The sequence below is a fragment of the Rattus rattus genome, chromosome 9, assembly GCF_011064425.1.
Source record: "Rattus rattus isolate New Zealand chromosome 9, Rrattus_CSIRO_v1, whole genome shotgun sequence".
Taxonomy (NCBI): domain Eukaryota; kingdom Metazoa; phylum Chordata; class Mammalia; order Rodentia; family Muridae; genus Rattus; species Rattus rattus.
The window spans coordinates 96,089,645-96,108,068 of NC_046162.1; the positions used below are offsets into that span (position 1 = coordinate 96,089,645).

The 18,424-nt window shown below is 39.9% G+C and overlaps 1 protein-coding gene across 2 annotated transcripts in view; it reads left to right on the plus strand.

Moving 5' to 3' along the window:
• Ssh2 (slingshot protein phosphatase 2) overlaps window positions 1-18,424 on the plus strand; it is a 241,452-nt gene that overhangs the window by 199,296 nt on the left and 23,732 nt on the right. For both annotated transcript variants that reach the window (XM_032911738.1, XM_032911736.1), the window contains 6 exons: window positions 1,626-1,694; window positions 2,669-2,734; window positions 7,760-7,954; window positions 11,519-11,612; window positions 11,740-11,868; window positions 15,591-15,637. In XM_032911738.1, the coding sequence (XP_032767629.1) occupies window positions 1,626-1,694; window positions 2,669-2,734; window positions 7,760-7,954; window positions 11,519-11,612; window positions 11,740-11,868; window positions 15,591-15,637 (600 nt within the window). The remainder of the gene's footprint in view (window positions 1-1,625; window positions 1,695-2,668; window positions 2,735-7,759; window positions 7,955-11,518; window positions 11,613-11,739; window positions 11,869-15,590; window positions 15,638-18,424) is intronic.

Consider the following 18,424-nt stretch of genomic DNA (forward strand, 5'->3'; position numbering starts at 1 on the left):
ACAACATACCCTCGCACAGAAGGCATACACGTTCATGTGTTTTCAAAAAGAGTTTTGTGTGTGAGGTAAGAGTCTTAAATGTCATCCTGCCTTGCCTGAAACTTACTGTTATAGAGTAGAATGGCCTCAGACTCAGAGGTCTGCCTGCCTCTGTGTCCCAGATACTGGAATTAGAGGTTTGTGCTACCATACACAAAAAACCTGAAAACTCTAAAGATCCTTAAAGAGGAAAAATGAACAGAAATAGTGAAGGTTGTCCAGAGAAATGGAGTCACAGAGCATAGTTAATTGATCCGGGGTCCAGGACTTCCTGCACCAACCTGTTCTGTTCACTCAGAGCCTGTTTCCTTCCTCGGCTGCTGTGTGGCTGAACCAAGGCAGATCACATACTTTACCACGGGTTAGAATGTTCTAGCATTCCATAGTAGGACCCCACCCTTTTATTGGCTGCTGACATCCCTATCCCGCATTTCAGTAGTGTAGTCAGAACATAGCATTTTGTCAGGCGTGAGAGCGTGTGCCTATAATCTCACGGTAGAGAAGGTTGAGACTAAGAGAATTTCAAGTTTAAGGCCAGTCTGGACTACACAGTCAGACTTTCTTAAACAAAACAGGAGGTTGGAAAGATGCTCAGCAGTCCTCTTCCACAGGACTCAGGTTCAATTCCTAGCTCCCACATGATATCTCGTAACCATCTATAACTCCAGTCCCAGGGGATCTAACACCTTCTTCTGGCCTTCATAGGGGACCAGACATGCAAGTGGTACACAGACACACATGCACACAAAATACACATAAAATAAAAAAAAAATTTATTTTTTAAAATCTCATTTACACTCATATTCACACACATAAGGCCAAGTACTGTTTTATTTAAATTGTATTTTTATTTCTCTAACTTGATAACAAGCCATGACTATTAGTTCTGTACATTTTTAATTCCTTTGTTTTTGAGACTATTAAGTGTTATATTGTTCAGTGTATCTTAAAGTTAAACAAATCATTTGTTCCAAGATCTTGAGCAACCAGCAATGGTTCTTCACATTAAAACCAGTCCTTGAGAACAGTTATGGTGGAACATACCTGTAATCCCAGCACTCAAGAGTTCAAAGCCACCCTCTGCTATATGGTAAATTTGAGTCCAGCTTGGGCTACATGAACCTTTGTTCATGACTCCCATCCCCTCCAAAAATAAAAGGATAACATCCTTGGAATTGAGTTGGATACTGTAACAGTCTTACCAAGTGCAGGTCAGCAGTAGCCAGAAGTAATCCTGAAAGTATGTACGGGGTTGTTTATTGCTTAGGGCAGTGATTCTCAACCTCCCTCGTGCTGTAACCCTTTAATACAGTTGCTCATGTTGTGGTGACACACCCCCCATATAAAATTAATTTTGTTGCTACTTTATAACTATTTTGCTACTGTTATGAATCATAATATAAATATCTGTTTTCCAATGGTTATAGTCAACCCCTGTGAAAGGGTCATGTGACCCCCAAAGGGATTGTGACCCACAGGTTGAGAACCACTGTGTTCTCATTAGGATAAACCATTGAAAGTTAATAAATGATGACTGCTTCCCAGAATAACAGGAAGTGAATTGGTGATTATTTCTCGTCTTGCAGTAGCACTTGTACCATGGGCTTGGTCCTGCCTCTCTGGAGCGACACCCTAATTCATTTGGATGGTGATGGGTAAGTACTTTCTCCTTTCCCCAGAGAAAGCCGCGGAGCGTGGCTCCATCTTAGTCTCAGTGGCTCAGTCATTCAGGTGACTATGAGGCCCCTTGTGGTCAACTGAACTCACCTGTCAGCAGTTCAGTGAGGCCCTGAAACTGCCCTTTAGTAGAGTAAGATACAGCTTTCCAGGGTCTCTCTCCTCTGTTCTGTTTAAACTGTGTTAGGAAGCCAGGCAAAGAAGTAGCAGCTTGTTGGCTCACCCTTCGATGTGAGCATGTGGGACTGCTCTTGCAGTGTCCCCCAGAAGGTGATATTCTGTTTCAGATAACCCCTGCCAGCTGTCAGCCGGCTGTATAACCCCTTTTCTGAACCAGTTCCTTCCAGCCAACCACCCCCACCTCCTGGTGTTTTTAGTGTGTTCCCAAGAGACTGAAATGTTTGCTCCAATTTATAAAACCCAGGTCAGGTTTGCTATGAATCAAAAAGCTTCCAAATAAAAATACACATCAGAATACCTTAATTTTGCCTTATAGATAAAATCAATTTGTTGAAGCTTTTCTTTATTTAAATTTATTTTGGGGAATTTTGTATATGAATACTGTATTTATCATTTCCACCCTCTCTTCAATTCCTCTTATGTTCCACCACTCCCTCACAAACCCACAACTACTTTGTTAGTTATTATTTCATATTTATGCACATATTCACGTGTATCTATAGATAGACTGCTGAGTCCATCTGGTATTGCTCGTGTATTTATATCTAGAGATGACCGCTATAATTCAGTTACCTGGCAGGGCACTTGTCCCTGGAGAATATTTCGATTCTCCTTCTCTCGGTTGCCATGTTGAAACTTTTCAGCCACATCTAGTTAACTTCTAGATGGCATATCTGATTGTTTCTTCTATTTAATCAATCAGCTGTTGTAGCAAACTTGAAATACCTGACCCTTATTTGTGGACTTATTTGTCTGTTCTCTTTGCTCTTAGTGGGTTCAGCGTGTCAACAGATAACAGAGTTCACATATTCAAGCCTGTATCTGTGCAAGCAATGTGGTAAGATGACTTTTGACATCTCTATATAACCGTGGGTTTTTTAAAGTTGTTTTTTTTTTTTTTTTTTTTTTTTCTTTTTTTCGGAGCTGGGAACCGAACCCAGGGCCTTTTCCTAGGCAAGGGTTCTTGAGCTAAATCCCCAATAAAGTTGTTTTATTTTTTTTTTTTTTTTTTTTTTGGTTCTTTTTTTCGGAGCTGGGGACCGAACCCAGGGCCTTGTGCTTCCTAGGCAAGTGCTCTACCACTGAGCTAAATCCCCAACTCCTCTTTTTTTTTTAAGACTTTATTTATGTCGCATTACAGATGGTTGTGAGCCACCATGTGGCTGCTGGGAATTGAACTCAGGACCTCTGGAAGAGCAGTCAGTGCTCTTAACCACTGAGCCATCTCTCCAGCCCTAAAAAGTTCTTTAATGTTATTAAAACAATGCTTTCTGAGAGAAGAACTATTTGAAATGATAACAGTTCACTATGAGAATGCCATATATGTAGAGGATTTGTGTGTGTGTGTGTGTGTGTGTGTGTGTGTGTGTGTGTGAGAGAGAGAGAGAGAGAGAGAGAGAGAGAGAGAGAGAGAGATCTGTTTGCATGATAACCATGGTTAAGATGGCCCAGGAATGCAATTTTTAAATTTTCACAATGGAAAGCTTTGTGCATTGGTGAGCAAGTGAAATTCAGGGGAACTACTAGGCTCTAGAAGAGATGTTAATGGATTAGTGAAGAGAATGCTTAGTGTGAAAACCATATTTATATGTTTTATTGCTATGCACTAGCTTTTAGCTTCATATGATAATCAGAGATACGCATTGACAGAGTTACATTATAGATAGATGAATTTTCTTTTAAAGTACTAGCAATTACACAGAGACCATTGTTAATAACCAACCATATACTTGTATTTAATCATTACACCAATACCACAGAGCAGTGTTGTTAGCACCCTGTTGTGGATGAGAGAATCGAGGCATTGCTAGGGTTATGTAAATAACTGACCTGAGAGGATCTTATTTATTTAGACAGAATAGACTCTTGTTCACTTATATAGAAAATGATGTCATAAAACCAGGGAATAATGCTATTTGCGGGTCAGTAGCCTTTAGCTTCTGGGGACTGAGATATTTCAATAGAAAGTGTTCATCATGTGAGCATAAGAGTCTGAATTCAGATACCAATGCTCATGTAAAGCCAGGCACAGTGTTCATCTGAAACCTTAGTGTGTCGCAGGTAATCAGGAGAGAAAAGGGACATGCAAGACAGGCAATCTCTGGAGCTTGATAGCCCACCAGTCTAGCTGAACCGTGAGCTGCAGGTTCAGTGAGATGTTATGGCCAGTAATTAGGTAAACATGAATTGAGGAAGACACACAATATTGATGTCTGGCCTATCTGAGCACACATATACACATGTACACACAAATCTGTACACAAACAAACACTCATAACACACACACACACACACACTAAATAAATAAACTTCTGCTGCTTTTTCTACTGCCCTTTCTGTTTTGTAATAGAAGCCCCTCATGATGATGAGTAGAATGGATAAGTAGAAGTCAAGCAAAGCAAGAATAATCCAGGAAATAATCTAAACCTGCATAACAGAAGTGAATCCTCTTTGTCATTAAACAATTACCTTTCTTAATTTTTCATGAAGTAACTGAGGTGGGACAGTTTTAGACCACATTTATAGATTTACAGCATAGTTCACAGGTGCATTTTTATGGAAGGCATAATGATCTCCTTTGATTAGTAGTTAGAAGCAGTTAACCTCTCTATTCCCAGGCATATAGTAGAATGGCAGTACTTTTCAGATACATTTTGAAGAGGAAGATAAAGCAGCCTTAATTCAAGTAATAACCTCAGGTCAAGAATTAATGTTGTCAAGTAAACTGACTAGTCACTGTTCTGTTAACTTTTTTGAGGAATATTGAATAAGTCATATGAGAAAAATATTAGTGATGAATCAAAGCAGTATATAGACCAGGTGCTTCCTTTATCAGACAACAGTTACTGTAGTCTCCCATCCTATATGTAGCCATTGTATCTGAAGCAACTAACAGTGAGTATATTATAGGGCAGTTGCAGCAGATCTGTAAGGTAGGATTATAAAGTGGGAATTTCCAAATGAAGAGCGTATGCATGGAATCTCTGGAGTACAACTGAAATTCTCTGAGCATTTGCCTATTTTGAGTAGTAGAAAACATCTTAGGGGACTGACAGGTGACTCAAATAAGTGTTTGCACACAAGCATAGAGACTTATTCAATCTGAAATATCTACTTTAAAAAAAAAAACCAGACTAGAGCCAGGCAAACCCTACTAATCACCCTACTAGCCTCACCAAATTGATTAGCTCCAGGCTCAGTGAGAATCTGTGTCTCAAAGAAATAAGGAGGAGAGTGACCGAGGAGACACCCAACAGGAGCATCTGCTTCCACATGCAGGAGCACACATGCACACAAATGTATGCACATGTATATACCACACATACACACCTGAGAAATAAAACCACACGTTACGTTTCTAAAATCCTTTCTAGCCTGGTAGTAGTGATGCACAGCTTCAGTCCCAGCACTGGGGAGGCAGAGGCAGGCTTCTCTGAGTTTGAGGCTAGCCTGGTCTACAGAGTGAGTTCCATGGCAGCCAGGGCTACACAGAAAAACCCTGTCTAAAAAAAAAAAAAAAACAAAAAAAAAAAAACAACCAAACAAACAAAGAACAACAACAAAAACCTGATTTAGTGAACTTTAAAAGTTTATGTGATATGGAACCGACATGGACATAAAGAGCATTCTAGCCATTGGTAGAGTAAACCAGAGTATCCTTTCTGGAGGGTGCTTTGCCAGTACGCCTCATCATTTTTAACCTAGTGATTCTAAGAATTTACTCTGAGATTATAACTATGTGTGTACAAGGATTTTAGTGTAAGAAAATTTTGTTGGTGTTCTAATAATAACAAAAACTTGAATTTAAATGTTCAAAAATAGAAATCTGTTAAATTTTGGTACATACATGTAATTCACTATTAAGCAACCACTAAAAAATGAGCATTATTGCATATAACCTGCATTCCCAGTGCTGGAGGAGTGGCGGGGTGAGACAGTAGGATAAGTCCTAAGTACAGGCTCATAAGGAACTTTATATAGTGAGTGCCAGGTCTAGCTTATATGAGAGCCTGTCTCAAAAAAAAAAAAATGTCCTTGGAGAATATTGAAATCAGATGTTGATGACAGGCTGTAAAATAGAAGAACAGGTTATCAGTGCATCGGACAGCCATGCAGATTTGTTATGGCCTTCACATGGACCAAGAACTGGGAGCAGTAGCACCAACTTGAGCAGTGGTGTTAGGGTTGAATGGTATTTCTGACGCTTGTTTATTTTGTGGCACTGAGAAGCAAACTCAGTGCCTCCTGCGTGCTACATGAGCACCATACAACGTTTATGTTTTGTTTTTAGTTTTTGGCTTTTGGCAGCAGTCTCTATATAGCTCTGGCTGTCCTGGAACTCCCTAAGTAGGCCTAGCTGGCCTTAAACTCAGAGGCCTGCCTACCTCTGCTTCCCAAGTGCTGAGATTAAAGAGAGTGCCACCACACCTGAACAACTATAGAACCTTTTCAAAGTGAACATGGATCACTTCTCTTAAGAGGGGAAAAAAATAAAAGGTATTCTTTAAAAATATATAAGGCCAGAGTTGGATATTTAGCTCAGTGGTAGAGCGCTTGCCTAGGAAGCGCAAGGCCCTGGGTTCGGTCCCCAGCTCCGAAAAAAAGAACCAAAAAAAAAAGGATATATATATATATATATATATATATATATATATATATATATATATATATATCCTTTGAAATGGCTTAGCAGGTAAAGTCGCTGGCCAGACTGACAACCTGAGTGTGATCTGCAGGACGCTCTTGGTGGAGGAGGGGAGCTAACACCCAGAAATTCACCTCTGAACCCCACATTTTGCTACTGTGATACATGTACCCACTCACACTTCAATTTTTTTTATTTATTTTAGAGGTGTTATACATTGACTCAACAGTTTAAAATACTTATTGATCGTGCAGAAGCCCTAAATTTAATTCCAGCCCTCAATAATCCTCTGTAACTATAGTTCAGGGAATCCTTCATCCTCTTCTGACTTCAGGCACACATGATGCACAGACAGACATGCAGTCAAAATACTCACACATAAAATAGTAAAATTAATTAATTAAACGTATAAAGAAAACATTAGTTTATAACTAATAAGACATTTATTTGAGCTTCAGCTATAATCTAGGTCTTATTTTTAAGCACTTGGAGATAAGCCAATAAACAAAATGTAGAAGGCCCTAGGTTTTGTATGAGTTACTTCCTAGCATTTCTTTTGTGTGTTTTGTTTACTTTCTAGCATTTCTGCCGTTAGCATAGGTAAATAGAAAAAAGATAGGTTTTGGTTTTGTTTACCCTTCTTGAGTTTCTGAATTCAGAGTCAGGAGGTTTAATTTAGTCTCAGTGTAGCCAGAGCTATTCTTAGAAGGTAACTCATGTGAATGAATAAATGGTTTAAAGAACTAGGAGACTAAGATAGCAAGAATGGTAAATGTCATTAGATCACTACTCCCTGAACATAAAAGGACATAGCCCTGTGGCTTAGGGGCATCTGCCTATGTGATCTTTGTGGAGCCCATAAGAATCATAAAGAATTCTGTGCCAAATAAAAACAAATTTTGAATAGTTAATTGTTGAAATTTTTGTTTGCTAATGACACAGTCACAACATGAGTCCAAAGATAAGGACGTGAGGCCATAGGTTCCTAGACCTGTTTTTCACTGGGGAGTCAGTTGTCACTTCTCTTCCCCTCCCTCAGCTCCTGGCCTTGAAGAAGCAGGCAAGATCAGAGACTCTTGACTCCCATGGAGGGAGGAAATTCTCCGAAGACTGATACTCTGTAAACTTTAAAGTCTAGACAAGTTAGAAATAGAAGTGATGTTCATTCTTTGGGACCCCGTAATTCTGTAGTAGTCATTTCTGGGCTTATCTTTCCAGGTCTGCACTACAGAGTTTGCACAAAGCTTGTGAAGTGGCCAGGATGCATAACTACTATCCAGGCAGCCTTTTTCTCACTTGGGTGAGTTACTATGAGAGCCACATAAACTCAGACCAGTCCTCAGTCAACGAATGGAATGCTATGCAGGATGTGCAGTCTCATCGGCCTGACTCTCCAGCCCTCTTCACAGACATGTAAGTCGGCTTGCTAAGGACGTGGAAGCCCGTGTCCTAAGCAGCAAATTCCTTAGGAACTAACCCTACCCCACATATGTCATACATGTGTGGATAATCAAGCATGTAATGCTATCAAAATCTATTACTCAAGATTCCACTAATTTGAAATTTGAATTTAGAGGAATTGGCTGTGAAAAGGAGCATTTGATAAATTAGCAGCAAGATGCTTTTGAAGGGTTACCTAAGAAATAAAGCTGACTTTCAAAGGAGAGCACTTGCTCCTATAGATGAAATCCCCAGGAGCAAGAGTTGATGTCTGCTCTTTTTTCATTTACTGTTGCAACTGGGGCTGTTTATACTCTTTGGGACTGGGGGTCCACACCTTTAATCCGAGTGCTCAGGAAACAGAGGCAAGTGGATCTGAGTTCAAGGTCAGCCTGGTCTACAGAGCGAGTTCTAAGTCATCCAGAACTCCATAGTGAGACCCTGTCTCAGGAAAAAAAGATGGAAGAAAGATGTTTCCAATCCCTTTAAAAGAATATCTGGGTTAAATTTATTTCTGTTGAGTTGTGGTTTTATTTTAGGTCAAGAAGTAATCAAAACATCATCAGTGTTTTGAGTTAAAAAACAAGCAGAGAATTGTTGATTTTAGAGCCGTCTTTCCAGTAGACCTAGTCCTTTCAAGATATTATTCAAGTAACCAAAAAGATCAGAATGTTTGGGAAATGATCTTCGTGATTTCATTTCGTAAAGCGGTTGGTGGGTTCCAGAGGAATGGATGTTCTATCTAGCTCAACAGAGAAGTAAATTCTCCACAACCAGGGATAGTATCACACAGCACACTTGGGGGACTAAGGCAGAAGGGTTTCAAGTTCTAGGCCTGCCTGGACTACATATAGTAGAACCAACCCCATCTCAAAATAAAGAATAAATATTTTAAAATCAGTAAACGGATGTTTTCCCTTCCTGGTTTTTGTTTGAGAAGATATCGGATCTGAAGCACAGAAGGACTTGCTTTACATTTGGAAACAAAACAACCAAAAAAGTAAAGGATCCTTTCACCCAGTAGACACTCACTGAATTTTAGTTCTTAGTTTTAAGATGTATTTATAAATTATCTTTGTAGAAAAGGACTGAATAGAGACTGTAGACCAGAGTATCAGTGATGATACAGGCTACTTTTATGTCAGCTTGAAACAAAAGGTTGTCAGAAAGGAAGGACCCTCACCTGAGAAAATGCCTCCACAAGATCAGCCTATAGGCAAGCCTATGGGGTATTTTCTTCAGTAGTGATTGATGGGGGTAGTGCCATCCCTGGGCTGAGTTCTATTTAAAAAGAATAAATAAATAAAAGGCAGTCTGAGCAAGCCATGAGGGGCAAGGCAGTAAGCAGCATCCCTCCATGGCATCTGCATCAGCTCCTGCCTCCAGGTTCCCGCTGAGTTCCTGCCCTCGCTTCTTTTAATGAAGGACTACCATGTGGAAGTGTAAGCCAAATAAACCCTCTCCTCCCTAACTACTTTTGGTCATAATTTTTCATCACAGCAATAGTAACCCTAACTAGAACACGGTTATGTCTAGATAGAGTGATTTTTAGTTAGTTTTGTTTTCTCTGTATTTTTACATTTTTTCCAGTAACATCAAAGAGGGGAAAGTGTTTGTGGGCTAGAATGCTTTTTCTGTGCCCTCTTCCTACCCAAGTGAACTTTAAAAATCTATAAAAGGATAGTGAGGATACAGGAAAGTGTGAGCCAAAATGTATTTACGGTGTTTACTGTGAACAGTTGTATCTGTGACCCAAGAGGGGCATGTACACATGGAGGTCCCCAGTGTGCACCATATAGCAGGCTCAGAGAGGGGAAAGGCTTTGTTCAAGGTCACATCAACTGTAAGTCTCAGAGCTATGATTAAACCTGGGTCTCTCTGCTGCCAAACCACTCCACCTCAGGATGTAAAGGACTCAGAGAAAAACTGCTTAACTAGGAAATCGAACCTATGCATGCACACAGCTGCTAAAATCTGTTTTTATCAACACATCTTTTCAGTGGAAGACTGTCATTACATGATTCCTGCCATATTAGCTGTGTCCAGAAAAAGATGAAGCCTAGATAAGAATTGTCCTCCTAGTCACAACAGAAATGCCTTGTTGAGAACAGCAAGTGTTAGCTGTGTGCTGTGTAGTTCATGAAAAGCTGAGACCCTAAGCGCTCGGCACTCAAGGGCGTGGAGATGCAGCGCACTGTTGGAGATTACCAAGGCTATTTTTGCAGCCAGTGATAAGGCTGTAAGCGGCAGGAACAGGCAGGATGCCTGAAGGCTTAGGCCACGTCCATTTCTAAATAAGGAGATACAGAACAGATACCTTTCTTGAGTAAGTAGGAACAAAGGTGGGATAGAAAGTACTCAAATTCTCCACAATGTGGAACCGTGCCTCTGGAGAGAAGCATCTGGTTACTCAGAACCAGTGCTTTTCTGGTAGTGAAGAATTGGCTGCCTAGGCTGATTTCATATTAAAGTTCCAAGAGTGGATGTATTTTATTCTGTTTGTTTGTTTTGAGGCAGGGTCTTGCTATGTAGCAATAACTGTCCTAGAAGTCACAATGTAGACCAGGGTGGCCTTGAACTCAGTGTGCTGAGACTAAAGCTTGTGCCACCAAGAGTCAGAAGGCTAGGACACAACGCAACGCTGCAGACAGAGCTGACTGGACTGAGTGGTCAGTTTCCCTGCTGACGTGTATGATTACCAGTGTGTCCTTTAACATTCTTGTTTCCTTAACTATAAAATTAATAGAAAAACTTTACAGAATGAGCAGGAAGGAAAGGGCAGCGATACACACCTATAATCCCAGTACTTGGAAAACTGAAGCAGGAGGATTGAAAGTTCTAGGCCAGCCTGGACTACATAGCAAGACCTTGTCTCCAAACATAACAATTTCACAGAGCTGTTCTGAGAGCTGCCCTGAGAAGGAAAGAGGAGCTGTTCATCCAGACAGCTGACCCTACAACCCACCTTGCAATACAGTTTGCCTTGTTGGAGGAAGGTGGATCCGTTCTCCTTGATCCCTAGCTTATGGGCCCACAGCAATGAATGGTCAGCACAGGAAGGCATTTTAAGGTCAGGTTCGATTGAGAGTCACCACTAGGTTGCCCAGATTGGTATTCTAGCTCAGTAAGGAATGGTATCCAAAGGCACTTGATGGCAGTGTGAGATACGCCTGATACACCCAGCGTATCTTTGCTTCTTCATAAATCTGTGTATTTATAATGTATTTAAAGATGTTTAAACATATAGGACCTGTACGAGTAATTTTTACATGTTTATATTCTATGGTTTTTATGTTGATTGATAGTTTGGGAGCGCGTTCTTATCGCTAGCTTTGGTTTTGGTTTTCGCTTTAGGACTTGTCTCATTATGTGAGGCCCACATTGGCCTGAAACTCACTATCTCTTCACTCACAATTTTCATTTGCTTCTGCAATATAAATATGAAAGTAAGAGTAATAGTTTGGGAACATAATCCAGTGGTGAATTCATTGTTTTGATTAAGTTGTTTATGAAAAATCACTGCTTGTTTATTCTTAGACCAACTGAACGTGAGCGAACAGAAAGGCTTATTAAGACCAAGTTAAGGGAGATTATGATGCAAAAGGATTTGGAGAATATCACATCCAAAGAGGTAAGCGACTTTGAGTCCTCGTTGTTCCAAAGCCTTTAGTGGGATAACAGTAAATAGAGAGTTTAAGATGGTGTTGAAAACACAGAGGGACTTGACAGAGATTAACAGTGCATCATCTCCGTTTCAGATACGCACAGAACTGGAAATGCAGATGGTGTGCAACTTGCGGGAGTTTAAGGAGTTCATAGATAACGAGATGATCGTGATCCTGGGTCAGATGGACAGTCCTACCCAGATATTTGAGCACGTGTTCCTGGTGAGTACTGGAGACAGGAAGGAAAGAAATTGTTGCTTTATTACATTTCAACAAAATACAAGTGGACTGGAAAAACAAGTCAGTGGTTAAGAGCACTTACTATTCGTGCAAAGGACCCAGATTTAATTCCCAGCACCCACATGACTCTAGTTCCTGGGGATCTGAAGCCCCCTCCTGACCTCTGTGGTTACCAAGCATTCACCTGGTACACAGGAGATCAGGCAGTCAAGACACTCATGTAGATAAAATAAATAAATCTAAAAAACTTTTCATGTAACTGACATTAAAAGCATAGGCACTGTGTACTCAAGTCTTGTTGCTTTCTAATCATTTTGCTACATCATTTTACTAACACTGCTATATTATTTGTGCTTTTAATGTTGTTTACATGTACTGTAAGATAGGAATAATATTTGCTGCTGCTCATACCTTCCCAGGTCCTCCTCGTAGTGGGAATATTTAGACCAAAGAATTTAGCAAATGCTACAAACCAAGTCTTCCTTCCTCTAGATTATTAAATATGTCATCTGTTTTCAGAGTCAAAGATGTCAGTCACCTGTGGTTTCATAAAATATATCTAAATAGGATGATTTTTTTCTCTTTGTACTGAATCTGTTTAAGATCTAATACAATTCATCAGAGCAGATGGGACCTATCTGTAACAAAGTCTGCTGGGCTGTACTTGCTTAGCTATTGTTTGGAGTGCTAAGGATCAGATCCTGATCCTTGCACAGGTTAAGTACATGTTCTATCATTGAACTGCATCCTCAGCCATGGACTTTTTTTTTTCTTTTCTTTTTTTCGGAGCTGGGGACCAAACCCAAGGCCTTGCGCTTGCTAGGCAAGCGCTCTACCATGGAGCCAAATCCCCAACCCCAGCCATGGACTTTTAAGCATAAAACCATGTCACAACATCTTGAGGCCCTCAAGTTACTTTTCATGATTACTAAGAAATCAATAACTAAAAATTGTTCTTCATAGTTCCCAAACATTCAGTGACCTGTAATGCCTCAGGGAAGGCACACATAGAGTAGATAGGAGGGCCTCTATGGTTGAAGAGTTCTAGCTTCATGTGTACATGGTAGTAGGAACAAAATTAACAAGAATACTTAAAAGCAAAAAATAATGCTAAAATATCATTTTTGTTTCCACTGTATTTTGGCCAAATAGGTTTCAAATGCTCCTTATCCTTATCCATTGAAAGGCCAGTACTGTCTCTATCCAGCAATGTAATACTTCCAATTTCTAATGAATACATATGTGAACTGAACTGATTAAAAGCTAGGAAAAGGGATAGAAGAAGGATACACACATAGAAACTGGCTAAACTGGATTACTGCACTCTGAACATTCTGGAGTTTATTTTACCATGCAGTCAGATTTGCTGCTGTTGAAAGCTTGACGTTATAGAACATGTTGGTCTCTAGTATATAGGCTATAGCTATGGAATTACTATGCAAAGCTGAACTGGCAGGGAACCTTTTTTCCAGTACATCTGAGGGACAGGCTTGCAGGCATATGCTGTCACATCCAGCTAAGACTTCTTACCATTTTTATTTTCTTGTTATGTGTATGTATATGCCCGTACACCACATTGATACAGAGGCCAGAAGATAACATCAAATCCCAGGACAGATGGTTGTGAGCCACCTACCCTGTGGGAACCCAGGAAACTGTGGAAACTGAACCCAGGTCTTCTAGAGAAGTGACAAGTCCTCTTAACCACTGAGCCATCTCTCCAGCCCTGGAGCTTTTACTTTTAAAGTGCATATTTGTGTACTTAGTTTTGAATAAAAAAAAATATCTTAAGTTTCACAGATAGTTTGGTTTTCTAAAGATTAGACATTTCTTTCCATTGTGAAATTTAATTTTTGTATTGTTTTGGAGCTTTTTTTGGTTTGGTTTGGTTTTAGTTTTCTGAAACTGGGTTTCTCTATGTAAGTCTGGCTGTCCTGAAACTTGCTCTGTAGACCAGGCTGGCTTCAAATTCAAGAGAGATCTGCCTGCCTCTGCCTCCTGAGTGCTGGAATTAAAGGTGTGAATAATTTTCGCATTTAAGAAAATAACTTCCACATAGAATTCTAAAATTTAACCTTCTTCAACATCCAAAATAAATGCTTGAAAGGTATTGTCTAAACATACTTATTTTGATGGCTTCTTCTCAGTTTGTAACACATGTCCTATGTCCAAACCCCTTTGTCATCTCCAATAAGTATATACTTTCCCAGCAATTGGCATGAAAAAAGAGATCTATTCTAGTTTCAAGTTGCAGAGTTACTTTTCTCAAAGTTATCTCATTTCATGCATAGTTGCCATGCCTGGATCTCAACCAGACTTTGAGGAGAGGCAGCAATTCTCTCTCACTCTGGAAGAATGCTTAACTCTGCAGTATACTGCACAGAGATCTGTTTATTCAGAAAAATACCAGCTGATATGGAGAAGGAATGTTTAGAACATAGTTCAAAGAAAATCTGCACTGAAGCTGATTGGTGGGTAGCCAGGTTATTATTAGGGAAAAGACTCATCTAAATTCTTGTAAGACTGTACAATTTCTCTGAGCTGGCAACCTTTGCCCAACCAGATTTTAGTGTCAACAGCTCCCCTGGAAGCTGTCTGATTTGGCTGAGAAAAACCTTTGTGAATAGAGACCTTTCCAGAACAGCAACTTTTTTTTTCAGCTGAGCAAGGGAAATGAGAGTATTGGACAAGAGTAATTTTGCTTATGAATAAAGTGGCAGAATTTTTACTACTGGTTATCTTTTTCAATATTTGACATTGCAGATCTTTTCTAGAAGGGAGTTTTTAAATAAATTCAGCTACAAGCTGGTTATACTTATGATAGGACAGAGAAATTGTGTAGTATTAAATGGGCTACTTTTGTCATACACTGGGATTGTATGCCATAAACCTCTTTTAAAAGGAAAATCCAAGGGGCAGCAAGATGGCTCATCAGATAAAGGCACTTGCCACCATACCTAATGATCTGAGGTCAATCACCAGAACCCACACGGTAGGAGAGAAAAGGCTCTTTCAAGTTGTTCCCTTGTATGACCTCCACATATATGTCATGGCATGAGTACACCCACATCCACACACACATGTGTGCATATACACACACATATAATAAGATAAAATTATAGAAAATAAATTATGGCTAGAGATAGACCTCAATTGGTAGAGTGTTTGCCTAACCTGCACACAGCACTGTGTTTATTGCTGAGTTTCCTGGTGTACCCCTGTAGTCCCAGTGCTTAGGAGATAAGACAATAGGTTCTGAAGTTTGAAATCACTGGAGCCAGATGGCTCCGTGGTAAAGACACTTGGCCTCAAGCCTGACAACCTGAATTTGACCCCCAGAACATACATGGTGGAAGACAAGAACCTACTCTGGAAATCAGCTATCCTCTGATCTCCACATACACACTGTGACACTCATCTGTTCACACATGCACACACACTCACCACGCCCACCCCCAGGAAAAGATAATTGTTTACAGTATCAATAATAAAAACTAGATGAGGGTTGGGAATTTAGCTCAGTGCAAGGCCCTGGGTTCGGTCCCCAGCTCCGGGGGAAAAAAAAAACTAGATGTGATAGCATGAAGTTCCTGGTACTAAGAGGCATGGAGTATATTACTGAGTCACTGTTTAATGTTCCTTTTTAGATGCTGTGTTTAGCTGACTTGTTAATACTCACTAACCTTGTCTTTTTGGCTCCATAGGGCTCAGAATGGAATGCGTCAAACTTAGAGGACTTACAGAACCGAGGGTGAGCACACAGAGCAATAGCTGACCCCCCTGTATAACCGAAGTCCCTGTTTAATCTTTATGTTTTCCTATCCAAGAAGTATCAATGCATAACTTTAATCCTTAGAGTTGCTTTCAGTGCTCAGGGATAATTTTAAAAAATCAAAACAGTTGTTCTCTCAACCGTTTGATTCTCTTCCCTCCCAAGAAAGATCAGTTGTATTAGTTGGAGGTCTTTGAAAACCAAATGCCCAAGTGTTTGGTACTCTTTAAAAAGCAGATGTAGTTGCTAGAAATGTAAGCACAGTGAAGAAGAGAGTGGCTCATTTCTGATTGCTGTGATAGACTGAGAGTCAGAAGTCCCAATCAGTGCCATGCATACTCCCTACCTTCTTCTGACAAGAAACGTATTTACAACTGCTAAAATGAACTTCTAGTTTTCATACCAAAAAAAAAAAAAAAAATTCCAAGTAGGAAAAAATAGTTGCTTATTTGGAAGATATAAAAACAAGTATAACTTGAAAATTTCTACTTAATAAGGATTGGTCTGGAGCTTTTAAAGCTAGAGACTATATCTTCATATCTTCATCTGAATTCATGTCTGCCTAGCTCAGAGCTTCACGGTGATGGCCGGGGTGGATGAATAAACACGTGAGAACTGTCATTTGCCCAGTGGCAGATGAAGGGAGGAAATCAGCTCGTAAGATGGGCTGAGAATTCAAAGACCATCCTCGGCTGTGATCCTGTGTCTTCCAGTTGCCCTCCGAATTCTAAATAAATTGTTCCCCAGTGGGTTTCGGGACATGTCCTTTGAAGATGAGACCCTGGTTGCACCTTAAACACTGAAGCTGCCTTATCTGCAGAAGTTCTCTTAGATTTCCTTGGTTTTGAGAAACGGTTTTTGATAATGTACAATCCTGTAAAATTTAAAAGAGGTATCATTCTAGAAAACTAATAAATGATATTTAGTATGAAATCTGAGATTTGACATAGCCCTGCTTGCCAGATGCATTATAATCAAATTGTATATACATACACTAGCCTATAATCTGAGCTAGAGAGAAGACTCATCCACCTCATTGCTTCTTTTGTTAAAACATTTTATAAAAACATTAAATCTGTATACATTAATGGGGTACCGTATGATGTTTGGGTACATATATTATATGTTTTAAATCAAGTTTGTCATCTGGAACACTTTTCTCCTTTTTTTTTTTTTTTTTTCTTTTTTTCTTTTTTTCCGGAGCTGGGGACCGAACCCATGGCCTTGCGCTTGCTAGGCAAGCGCTCTACCACTGAGCTAAATCCCCAACCCTGGAACACTTTTCAATTCTTATTTTAATAAGTTTTTTTTTATGTGTATACGTATTTTGCCTGCATCAAATCCCCAGGGACCAGGGTTACAGATAGTTGTGAGCTGCTATGCTGGGAATTGAGTATGAGTTCAATGAAAGAATATCCACTGTTCTTAACCATTAAGCCATCTCTTCTCTCTCCATTTATCAATTCTTTATGGTGAAAACTTCAAAATATTTTCTCCTTGCTTTTTGAAATGTTCAGTGTGTAGCTACCCGGCACCCTGCTGTGGACTATGAGCCGTCACTTACTCTTAGAAGGCTACACTACAAAGTGCAACTGACTCTTAAAAAACACGATGATTTAAATTAAAAAACAAACAACAACAGAATGATTGACAGGGCAGTGGTGGCACAGACCTTTGATCCCAGCACTCAGGGGGCAGAGGCAGGCGCATCTCTGACTTCAAGGACAGCCAGGGCTGCACAGCAAAACCCTGTCTCAGAAAGGAAGGAAGGAGGAAGAAAGGGAAAGAAAGGAAGAAAGAAAAGATAGATTGGATGTACAGACATCTCCTGAGGTCTTACTTCTTAACTCCACGGGCTCTTAAGCTTTAGTGTTTGTGTTTATTCACAGGACTGTACGCACTGACCCCTGCTAGTGCTTCATGGTATTTCAAAGCACAAGTTTTAGCATTAAGGTCATTTCCACGTAGTCTAATGACTTCAGAAACTAACTCCAAGTGTTACTCCACATAAAATCACACAACGGCAGATAGAGCAAAGAAATTCTGAGGCATTGCAGTAGCAGCCAGCAGTGGACATCATTAGCTCTGAAGTGAAAAGAACTAGAAAGCTTGCCTTGTCTCTATAGAGATGATGTCATAATCTATCACTGAAGTACAGGGTTAGAGTAAGAGACTGTTAGGTTTGGGGGTTTTTTTTGTTATCATTAATTTTGTGTGTGAGAGTCCAGGAGGAGGCCAGAGCAGCAAACAGTCTAAACCTCTGAGCCATCTCTCCATCCCCTTATTATCTTAAATAAAATCAGCAAGCCAGGCATGGTGGCTTATACCTTTAATCCCAGCACTCAGGAGGAAAAGGCAAATGGATCTGAGATTTCAGCCAGACTGGTCTATATAGAGTTCCAAGGAAGCTAGAGCTATATAGAGAGACCTTGTCTTGAAACAAGTAAATAAAAAATAAAGTGAGTGTGCTTGCTTTTCCTTTTATTGAAGGTAACGCATAATGCAATATAGTTAACACAAAGTATACAGTTCTGTGGGAGGTAGCTTTTGAGTTATGCAAACTACCTAAGTAATTAAGAACCTTTTTAAACAAGAAAGAGACTATGCATACTGCCTCTGTCATATTTTCCTTCTTCTCTGTCTCTAGAAGCCACTAATGTCATCATCTGATGACCACTTTGTGACTATTGTAAATGTTGCAGTGACCCCCTGCTTGCACGCTGTGGAGTGAAATTAATGCTTGTGTAGTAACTCTGTTTAGCCCTC